Below are 12,210 nucleotides of genomic sequence, written 5' to 3' on the forward strand. Positions count from 1 at the left end.
TTGAAATAACACAATAACTAGCACTTAAAAATGTTTTTAAAAAAATGAAATTCACCAGTTATATTTCACAGAGCTAACTGTGGCCTGTGTCCCGCCATGCACTCTTTATGACCTCACATATTACATCCATGATAACATGTTTAAATGACACTATTTATGACATCACTGATAGCACCTCAAATGGCATCATTGATGACTTCAATGATGGGATAACTCATAACACAAGTTATTTACATCATAGAGTTACTGAGTGTACACATATGGATCCATAACATGAAAATATAGTAAGCCTTTGAGGCAATTATAATTATCCTCCAATTGATATTTGGCCACGTGGATATCTTGAATAGTTAGAATACAGTAGTATACACTAATTCTATGTAACAATGATATATATATATGTATATGGTGAGGATTTTTCTTCCCATAGCTTTCGTAAAAATGTTGATGCATTGTAGATTGTAGGATTATATATAATGTATATTTATTGGTTTATCTCACACTAGTAGGCAAACTGACCGTACATTTAGAAAATCGACTTACTTAATGTGTTAGAATTGCATTTTAGAAAACGTGTAAATGCTATTGAAATGATAGTTTTAGAAAATGTCTTAAAATACTAATGTGAATGCACTTTGCTCGAGTATTAAAAAGTAAACAAAATATATTGTATAAGTTAGATGTAAAAGGTGTTATTAGAAATGTTTCATTTATAAATGCGTGTTTTACAAACTTTTGCATCAAGTAACTATATTTTAGCCTGTGCCACAACAAGGTCCAAAACCTTCTTTGGACCTTTGCTCATAGTTAACCATTCTGTACAACTGCCTAGCATTGATGTAATTTTAGGAATGTGTTGAAGCTAATATCATGTTCATGTAGTGTCCTCACCTCATGTGGGATAACTTCTATAGAATATAATGGGCTTATTGAAACTGCAAAGAATAAACAATGACATAGATTTTAAAAATGTTGTTTCTGAATAACTTGATTTATGCTTTCAAACTACTGACTAGTCTTTATTTAGGCAATAAGCTTGTGAATATACCCAGACATGACTATGAAGGGAAATCCCCCAAAATAACCAGGATGAGAGGGAAGCATCAAAAGAGAACATTTTTAAATGGTACCCAGTGATGACATATTGTGTGCTATGAGTACGTAACGTATACCTTGTGAAATCTGCCATACATTTGGGAAGATAGACCAAAGAAACACCAACACCTGAGTTAAAGAAAAAGGGGAGTTTGTCGTTCCGACCAAGAACTACGTTTTAACCCCGTTTACAACTTTCAAAATGAGGGAAGCAACCTCAAGCCAACTTCGTATGTATTGGTAGTATATGGTAAAGATAAACCTAGGTCATCCAGGCTTGAGGTGGATAAATTATCACATCCAAATACAGCCTCTCATGGAGGAGATTAGAACTGAAAGGTAAAAAAGAGTGTTTTAAATGCAAAGACAGTACAATGTACCACTCCCAATTTGAGTACGCTAACCTAAATCTTTTGGCATCCTTATTTCAATCAGAAGAATGGATACTAGTTTAAGAAGTTCAACAGGCTCGCCCATGACACCAAACTGGGCATGATTTGATATTAGAGGTACGTAATGCGTCCAATAAATGCACACCATGTATCTTCAAAATGAGCAATCACACTTCTGAGCATACCATTATATAAAAAATCGCAACACACAAACTGAAGCACTAAGATTAGTTAGCTGAACACGTCAATTGCATACGCAAAAAATCCTGTGTTCAGCATCGTTGAATTAACCAGCCGCATTGTACGGTTAGTACATTATGTTCTTAAGCAACCATCCTAGTAAATTTTTAAGCCATTGAGTACTATAACTTAATAAAAGGCTAAACGAAACAGCCATATTGGGAAGGCAAACCACTATTTGAGAGCTCATCTTACCTCACAAATGTCTGTAATTGAACTCTCCGTTGAGTATGAGGAGAGATAATCAGAAGTCAGCATCGGGCATGCATTGGCCCATTGTCCAAAAAGGGGGGATGCCTATTGAGTAAACAAAGTCAAACAACTGGCTAGTAAATTCAAATTCAAAGTCCACTAAAATACTCGCCAACTGTATAAATCAAACAATTTACGAGGCGTAAGCTCACCCGTAATAGTAATGAACTCAATTCTTCGGCATCAGTCTTAGAGTGGCCTGGAGTGCAAGAGCGTTTAAATAAGCTCTACAGGGTCAGATGCTACTGAACATAGAAAGAGGAGAATTCTACCTAAAACGAGCAGGACAAAGGTGGGCGCCATTATTAAAAAGTTAGTTTTAACCCAGCATGAAATGTGTTCATTGACATCCTGGTCATGTCTCGTCATTTAAGACTTTCCAATAGTGCATATTTCAAAGTTTACTTAACTTTTATCATTATCTTCATTTTTGATAATTTCGTTTTTAATGTTGTCCTTCTAGAAGAATCAGAAGGAAAGGGGCAGCACTTAAGACATTAGTACTGAAGCTATGGGTGACAGTACCAAATTTCAGGGTGACAGCAGGGTGTACATGGCATCTAACAGGACCATTATGAATTAGCCTCATACGGTAGAAAAAACCAAATGTCTTATAAATCCCATTTAAGATTGATACAAGCAGCTTAACTGGAATAGTAGCACTTAGTAACCTGTGCCATTAAAGCTACTGCCCTGAACATAGAGTGTGGACAAAAGGGTTGTACAGAGGTATGTCCAGGGACAATAATAACGATAATGGTTTGTATGAAACATGAGAAGTTGTGTGAATCCCAAATTAACCATCCATATATCGAGAAGGGGGACAGCGTTTACAACGCTGGTAGTACCACGCGGGTTGATAACAACAAGGATGCTACATCGTCCGTGTTGTTACCACGCATGGCATTACATCGCAAGTAATTTCAATGACTTGCGCTAGATGGCCTGCAACACCAGGGAATGTGTTGGATTTTAAGTCCAACACCTTCCCTGCTGTTGCGCTAACTGGAGTAGAAATAGTAATTTATACTATAACTAAGTCCAGAGCACCATCTAGCTCAAGTCGTAGAAACAACTTGCAATGTAATGCCATGCGTGGTAATAACGCGGACAATGTAATGTCCGCTTTGTAACTTACCACGTGGTATTTGCTCACGGTGTAACGTCATATATTCATGGAGAAGCCAGAGTTCCCCAAACACCAGTCTACAGTGATTGAATAGTTTTCACAACAGTTTCTCCAGAGCATTTTATAAATTATAGAGAATTATATATCAACTCAGATATGCAAAGTACCTTCTCACAAGTTGCTATACATAGCGGTCGAGATAATACAAACAATGCAGCATTCACATTGGGTAAAGGCATGCACGTTGAGAGGATAAAGATTTTGTTACAGTGTGATAATACTGTCCAACACAAGCACATTGTAATCATATGACCAAGATTACGGGGAAAAGGTTATTTGGAAAGTTTTACATCAACATGTTAAATAGCTTAAATTCAGTCCCTCAAAAATACATGCATTTTCCTGACCAGATTGAGACCATGGTCAACAGACCTAAGTTTGGTAATCCAGGTTGGTTCAAGTTTACGTAGTAGATATATTCTATCTCCCCTGCTGAGATTATTAGCAGCCATTCCTATGCCATGAAATACAACCCGTGATAATTCCGCTATCCCATAAATTGCGTTAAAGTGGACAGAAAATTGGATAGTTGGTATTGGCATTTCTGATAGCCCTTAAGCGTTCTTGCACCCTTTCTTTTAATGGTCTTATAGTGCTACCCTCATAAATGCTGTTGCGCACACATATGATGCAATAGACCAGGAATTTTGTATTACAGTTCATGAACGACTGTGTTTTATGCTCTGCCCACAACTGCAGCGTGTTGAATTACCTGAAGGATGGTGTCACAAAAAGGCATGATGTCAGTTCTGATGTCATCAATGATGTCATGTTATATGTCACAAGTGATGTATTTTGTGAGGTTATAAGAAGTGCATGACCAGGGTGCAAGTTATAGCTAGTTCAGTAAACTATAATTTGTGTAGATGTTCATGTTTTAAATGTAAGTGTTTTCCTTAGTTCAACAACTATATCACTTTAACCTACTGGAATGTGTATGAGTGTTCACTGAAAAAAACAAAGGTTAATGCGAAATTTCAGTTAGGAATTGTAATAATATCTTACATTAAAAGAAAACCTTATACATTCACTGAAAAAAAGCCAAAGGTTAAACTGATGTGATAGTTAGGTAAAAATGTCAGTTGCACAATTCCATTTTAAAATAATAAAAAAAACAATGAAAGTACCCAATTATATTTAGGTCAAGTAACTATAATTTGTGTCCTAAAGTAACTATAAATACGTTGCTCGCCATGCAAATTTTTCTTATCATTAGGTAATTTCAGATGTCATAGCGGATGTTTTCAGTGCAGTCATTGAACATGTCATGAGTAATGAAATATCTGAGGGTATAAGCAGTGCATGGTGAGGGAGCAAGTTATAATTACTTAAGGGCACACCTATTGGCTTTGTCAAAGGGTTACCATATCATTCTATACAAATAAGCCCATTGTCTTTCTCAAAAGGTGACCAGATAAATATACACAGCAAGCCTACTGGGTTTGTCAAGGGGGCATCACATCAATATTTGAAGAAAAGCCCATTGGCTTTGTCAAGGGATCAAGACATAATTTTACAAAACTAATGTATTGGCTTTGTTGAAGGGTGACCACATAATTATGCAGAACAGTGGTCCCTGGCAGGGAGAGGAATGCTGATTGAAAATGAATATAGACCCAGTCAGTTCTATATTATTGAAGACATACCCAGCCGGGCAGAGGTCTTCAAGGTTTATATTTAAATAAAAAAATACACAAAACAAAATAACACCTTCAACAATTCATGTGCGTGGGGCACAAGCCTGTACCCAACCACGACCGTGCACAAACAAGGACATACACAAAGGGCTTGCAAGGCAAAATCAACAGTCTCTGTAGAGTTCAAATTTTGGACAGAGAATTACTTGTAGGTACCATTACATAGTTTTGTATTGTAAATTTCACAGGTATATGGTACACAGTGGGTCGAGGACGTTTCCGACCCCCTTGCTAAATGATGGGGTCCATCATCAGGACAAAGCAATGGTTGCCTTTTTTAGTTACTAGCCTCTTTAGCCTAAGGGGGGGACAAAAAAGTACATTAAATTCGCTCACATGCATCATGGGCGTGACATGGTTATAGATCTGTATCCTGATGGAAACAGCGAGTGACTTATTTGGTGTTTGACAAGCATGTGACTGGGTGCGGTTGCACATGCTGTAGGTGACAGTTTAAGTGCTAAAGTGTAGGTGGTTCATAGAGCTAAGTGTAGCATCAGGGTGAAGAACGGCGCAGTGATACTAGAGATATCAGGTGGAATAGATACTACAGTGGTTGTTGGTGCTGGGGTACATTAAATTGCATCGTGATCAAGTGAAAAACGGCGCGGAAAAAGCCGAAGAATCGTATATAGTATCTCATAGTCAGGTTAAGAATACATTGACATCTAGATCAAGTGAATAAACGGCGCAGTGGTGAAGGGTGTGGAAAAGAATACATTAATGATTGCATCTAGGGAGGGGAGCTCACCAGAACAGTAGTGTGCAGGCTCATGTAAGAGCGTGCAGGCGATGGGAACAGTAGGATACTCTGTTCCGGGATTTTGGATTCATCTAAGGGAGAAAGGGATTGTGTATCGGTAAAACCGGGAACAATCGGGTAATTAATATCAGGAGGAGGCAGGGCATGAGACAGCCTTTGGATTAATAGGCTTACCAGTAATTCAGTTTACGAGGGGCCAGGGCGGGAGAGGTTAGTTCCTCGTGTCCGCGTTTGCCTGTACAAAAAATAGCGTATTAGAACAGGCATCTTAGGGAATTGGTCAGGGCGCAAGTCAGGAGGACCACTGTGGTGCTAATCTAGATCGGTAAATAGGGAGGGGCCTTCACAGATTTTTTTAATATACTCTAACGAGTAAAGGGGGGCGTCGTCAGACATAACAAGGTGAGGTGAACAGTGAAGTGAAACACAGGGAGGTGGACGGGCAGGGAGGGGAGGACCCACTTAGGTGAAGTGGAAGGGAACAAAGAAACCCTTGCAATCAAGCGATTGCGCACAGTATCTATTTTAAACAACAAGGGGACCCCAATTGGTATCAGCGAGGGACCTCGGGGAGCTTAATCATATAAACACAACAGTGGTCCCTGGCAGGGAGAGGAATGCTGATTGAAAATGAATATAGACCCAGTCAGTTCTATATTATTGAAGACATACCCAGCCGGGCAGAGGTCTTCAAGGTTTATATTTAAATCAAAAAATACACAAAACAAAATAACACCTTCAACAATTCACAATCTTCACTTCCCTCACCCAAAATGGCCGCCATTATCGCCCTCCCATCGCAATTGACCGCGAGCATCGTCCTTTCTCTATGCTTATGGCCCCTTGTCAGCCAATAGCTGAGCACATTAAAAGTGTTGTGCTCAGTTGACCCGCTGAACCAGGAAAGCAAGCCTCGCCGACTGACCCGGTAAGCTCCTTACTCCTCCCTCGCTCGCCTTGTTATTATTGCAGCCCTGCCCAAGTGCCCCTTCTGACAATTCCTTCTTTACCGGCAGGCCCCCCTGGTTCCAGGACCCAAGCGCGACACGGCGCTCCCGGTATTATCCGGCTTTTAAGGTAAGCCCCGCCTCGGTCTCTCAGAAATGCGCCTCTGACCGATCTTTTGAGATTCCTGCCTTAATACGTTATTTTACAAACCGGCACGAGCGGATCCGAGATACAAACCAATTCCCGCCATTGGACCCTTGGAAACTATTTTACTGGTAAGCCCCCCTCCTTGATTAGCACCACCGTGGTCCTCCTGACTTGCGCCCTGACCAATTCCATAAGATGCCTGTTCTAATACGCTATTTTTTGTACAGGCAAACGCGGACACGAGGAACTAACCTCTCCCGCCCTGGCCCCTCGTAAACTGAATTACTGGTAAGCCTACTAATCCAAAGGCTGTCTCATGCCCTGCCTCATCCTGATATTAATTACCCGATTGTTCCCGGTTTTACCGATACACAATCCCTTTCTCCCTTAGATGAATCCAAAATCCCGGAACAGAGTATCCTACTGTTCCCATCGCCTGCACGCTCTTACATGAGCCTGCACACTACTGTTCTGGTGAGCTCCCCTCCCTAGATGCAATCATTAATGTATTCTTTTCCACACCCTTCACCACTGCGCCGTTTATTCACTTGATCTAGATGTCAATGTATTCTTAACCTGACTATGAGATACTATATACGATTCTTCGGCTTTTTCCGCGCCGTTTTTCACTTGATCACGATGCAATTTAATGTACCTCAGCACCAACAACCACTGTAGTATCTATTCCACCTGATATCTCTAGTATCACTGCGCCGTTCTTCACCCTGATGCTACACTTAGCTCTATGAACCACCTACACTTTAGCACTTAAACTGTCACCTACAGCATGTGCAACCGCACCCAGTCACATGCTTGTCAAACACCAAATAAGTCACTCGCTGTTTCCATCAGGATACAGATCTATAACCATGTCACGCCCATGATGCATGTGAGCGAATTTAATGTACTTTTTTGTCCCCCCCTTAGGCTAAAGAGGCTAGTAACTAAAAAAGGCAACCATTGCTTTGTCCTGATGATGGACCCCATCATTTAGCAAGGGGGTCCGAAACGTCGTCGACCCACTGTGTACCATATACCTGTGAAATTTACAATACAAAACTATGTAATGGTACCTACAAGTAATTCTCTGTCCAAAATTTGAACTCTACAGAGACTGTTGATTTTGCCTTGCAAGCCCTTTGTGTATGTCCTTGTTTGTGCACGGTCGTGGTTGGGTACAGGCTTGTGCCCCACGCACGTGAATTGTTGAAGGTGTTATTTTGTTTTGTGTATTTTTTGATTTAAATATAAACCTTGAAGACCTCTGCCCGGCTGGGTATGTCTTCAATAATATAGAACTGACTGGGTCTATATTCATTTTCAATCAGCATTCCTCTCCCTGCCAGGGACCACTGTTGTGTTTATATGATTAAGCTCCCCGAGGTCCCTCGCTGATACCAATTGGGGTCCCCTTGTTGTTTAAAATAGACACATAATTATGCAGGGCAAGCCTACTGACTTTATCAAGGGGGTCACAGCATCAATATATCGGCTTTGTCAACAGCACCGAACATTGTCAAACCCTTTTTTACACTTCTCAGGCCACAAAATGCAGCCATAAAATCCTGCACTCCTAAACGGAAGATCAAAAGCTCCAGCTCAAGGAAAGCTAAAATTCAATATTAACTTTTACTGGGGTTACAATCTATAGACCCTAGAATATATATTGTTACTTTTAGAACAGTTTTGTATGGGATTGCTGCCTCCATAACACATTTTGTACATGTTAGTGGTGCTTCTGGCCAGATTGGACCACCCAAAAGCATGAAAGAATATGCAAGCTGCCACTCCTAGCTGGGTGCACTAAAGAATAAAAGAGTGGCTTCTGTCGCCTATTTATCAATTTTAACTGTTTTTTTTGCTTTTTTCTATTTGGGTGCCCTGTCCCCCCAGGACACCAACTGGTTATTGTACTATTGGGGGTGCCCCAAGGCCCCTGCAGTCACACCAACTCCCTGCATGCAGCCCCTGTCCTAAGGAGCAGCACGGGGACCGGCAACAGTCACTGTGTGCTCACGTGGCTCCTGCGTGGCAACATCACGGCACAGTTCCCTGCCCACTTCCCAGTCAGGCAGGGACCATCACACTTTCTTGGGGGATGGGGTGCACAGGACAGCATTGCATTAAGCCCTGGGGGATGTGTCCCCAGTGCTGAAACTTAGAAGGTGGTTCCATGCGCCCCTCCCCGTTTAAAAAAATGACGGCCCATTGGAATGGGTCCCCAGTGCCAAAATCAGTTTAGTGGGGGGGGGAGGGGGCACACCCTCCCTCACCTGAAATATGAAAAAAATAATGTGGAGTGACCCCCATGCCCTGGCTGACCCCGAGTTCATTATTTATAAAAATAAAATGCGGCCACCATTTTGTTTTACAACGATTCCACAGGAGGTCCTCCGGACCGAGGCATTTTTTGTTGCTGTTGTATGCTTTTGAGGGGAGGGGATGGGCTTTATCCCTACCATGCCCCCTCTTAGTCTGTTTAAAGAACTCGGTCCGGACAGGAGACCGAGTTAAAAAAATAAATCTATATATATATATATTTGAACAAGTCTCCTTTGAGCTGAAACATCATGCGGCTAACTTGCACTAAATAAATAACTGTAGCAATTAACTGGTCCGTGTCTGCGTGATCCCTTGCTGGGAGGATTCCTGAGTGTGTGGAGAGAGACGCTGTTTTTGTATATATATATATATATATAGTCACGTGATATGCACTGTTGAACTTTAAATTTATGGACTTGTCTTACCAGCGTCATGTGATCAAGGGCTTTCTGGGCCCAAAACGCGTCATGGCGGTGCGTGGCACACTTATAGAATAGAATGTTGGCAAATTACTTGATTGGGTCAGTTTCTTCTATCCTGGATGGTGGATGCTGCGACGAAGTGCCTGTTTTATATATATATATGTGGAGTTATGCTGGGTATATGGAGGCACCTGAGGAAGGCCGTGTGAGGCCGAAATGCATTGTGCAGCGCCGTTTTTGAATAAAAGTCTCTTCCAACGTTTCCCCCGAGTGGTTTTCACCTGTTCCGTGAGGATTGGGAGTTGTGAAGATTATCAAGCCAGCCAGATGCTTGTTGGAAGACCCCGCTCCTTAAAGTGGCAAGAGTTTTCACTGGCTCCCCGCTGCTTGCAGCCCCTTTGCACATCAAGATATTGATAAACTTTTGCTCTCCACAGAGTGCACCTTCAACGAGGACCGCTGCGCTCCGCAGCTCGTCACTAAAACGAGGAGGCAGGTTCAACCTATCCTGCTTCGCGATCCTGTTGACACACGCACTTTGAGGAAGGAGTGACAAAGGGGACCGGAGGAAGAACTTGGTTTCTACCCAACTCGTCATTTTAACACCCCGTCCCTTCCAGCAATTCTTTCCCCACCTACAAACACTTACCCAGGAAGACTGAATTCTGGGAGCTGTAGTCGTGGCAGGTCTACAGCCGAGTTGGTGCCATTTGACTGACGTCAGCGGACTTCCGCCTAGGTGGGGCACCCTGGACATTTAAGGAGGGGTGGAGTTATGCTGGGTATATGGCGGCACCTGAGGAAGGCCGTGTGAGGCCGAAATGCATTGTGCAGCGCCGTTTTTGAATAAAAGTCTCTTCCAACGTTTCCCCCGAGTGGTTTTCACCTGTTCCGTGAGGATTGGGAGTTGTGAAGATTATCACGCCAGCCAGAGGCGTGTTGGAAGACCCCGCTCCTTAAAGTGGCAAGAGTTTTCACTGGCTCCCCGCTGCTTGCAGCCCCTTTGCACATCAAGATATTGATAAACTTTTGCTCTCCACAGAGTGCACCTTCAACGAGGACCGCTGCGCTCCGCAGCTCGTCACTAAAACGAGGAGGCAGGTTCAACCTATCCTGCTTCGCGATCCTGTTGACACACGCACTTTGAGGAAGGAGTGACAAAGGGGACCGGAGGAAGAACTTGGTTTCTACCCAACTCGTCATTTTAACACCCCGTCCCTTCCAGCAATTCTTTCCCCACCTACAAACACTTACCCAGGAAGACTGAATTCTGGGAGCTGTAGTCGTGGCAGGTCTACAGCCGAGTTGGTGCCATTTGACTGACGTCAGCGGACTTCCGCCTAGGTGGGGCACCCTGGACATTTAAGGAGGGGTGGAGTTATGCTGGGTATATGGCGGCACCTGAGGAAGGCCGTGTGAGGCCGAAATGCATTGTGCAGCGCCGTTTTTGAATAAAAGTCTCTTCCAACGTTTCCCCCGAGTGGTTTTCACCTGTTCCGTGAGGATTGGGAGTTGTGAAGATTATCACGCCAGCCAGAGGCGTGTTGGAAGACCCCGCTCCTTAAAGTGGCAAGAGTTTTCACTGGCTCCCCGCTGCTTGCAGCCCCTTTGCACATCAAGATATTGATAAACTTTTGCTCTCCACAGAGTGCACCTTCAACGAGGACCGCTGCGCTCCGCAGCTCGTCACTAAAACGAGGAGGCAGGTTCAACCTATCCTGCTTCGCGATCCTGTTGACACACGCACTTTGAGGAAGGAGTGACAAAGGGGACCGGAGGAAGAACTTGGTTTCTACCCAACTCGTCATTTTAACACCCCGTCCCTTCCAGCAATTCTTTCCCCACCTACAAACACTTACCCAGGAAGACTGAATTCTGGGAGCTGTAGTCGTGGCAGGTCTACAGCCGAGTTGGTGCCATTTGACTGACGTCAGCGGACTTCCGCCTAGGTGGGGCACCCTGGACATTTAAGGAGGGGTGGAGTTATGCTGGGTATATGGCGGCACCTGAGGAAGGCCGTGTGAGGCCGAAATGCATTGTGCAGCGCCGTTTTTGAATAAAAGTCTCTTCCAACGTTTCCCCCGAGTGGTTTTCACCTGTTCCGTGAGGATTGGGAGTTGTGAAGATTATCACGCCAGCCAGAGGCGTGTTGGAAGACCCCGCTCCTTAAAGTGGCAAGAGTTTTCACTGGCTCCCCGCTGCTTGCAGCCCCTTTGCACATCAAGATATTGATAAACTTTTGCTCTCCACAGAGTGCACCTTCAACGAGGACCGCTGCGCTCCGCAGCTCGTCACTAAAACGAGGAGGCAGGTTCAACCTATCCTGCTTCGCGATCCTGTTGACACACGCACTTTGAGGAAGGAGTGACAAAGGGGACCGGAGGAAGAACTTGGTTTCTACCCAACTCGTCATTTTAACACCCCGTTCCTTCCAGCAATTCTTTCCCCACCTACAAACACTTACCCAGGAAGACTGAATTCTGGGAGCTGTAGTCGTGGCAGGTCTACAGCCGAGTTGGTGCCATTTGACTGACGTCAGCGGACTTCCGCCTAGGTGGGGCACCCTGGACATTTAAGGAGGGGTGGAGTTATGCTGGGTATATGGCAGCACCTGAGGAAGGCCGTGTGAGGCCGAAATGCATTGTGCAGCGCCGTTTTTGAATAAAAGTCTCTTCCAACGTTTCCCCCAAGTGGTTTTCACCTGTTCCGTGAGGATTGGGAGTTGTGAAGATTATCACACAAG

At 43.6% G+C, this 12,210-nt stretch overlaps 1 protein-coding gene across 1 annotated transcript in view; it reads right to left on the minus strand.

Moving 5' to 3' along the window:
• LOC147696853 (disks large homolog 2-like) overlaps positions 1-12,210 on the minus strand; it is a 1,652,766-nt gene that overhangs the window by 1,348,264 nt on the left and 292,292 nt on the right. The window contains exon 3 of the mRNA XM_086936079.1: positions 1,923-2,024. Within this exon, the coding sequence (XP_086792205.1) occupies positions 1,923-2,024 (102 nt within the window). The remainder of the gene's footprint in view (positions 1-1,922; positions 2,025-12,210) is intronic.

This window comes from Lissotriton vulgaris, chromosome 8 (genome assembly GCF_964263255.1).
Source record: "Lissotriton vulgaris chromosome 8, aLisVul1.2, whole genome shotgun sequence".
Lineage (NCBI taxonomy): Eukaryota > Metazoa > Chordata > Amphibia > Caudata > Salamandridae > Lissotriton > Lissotriton vulgaris.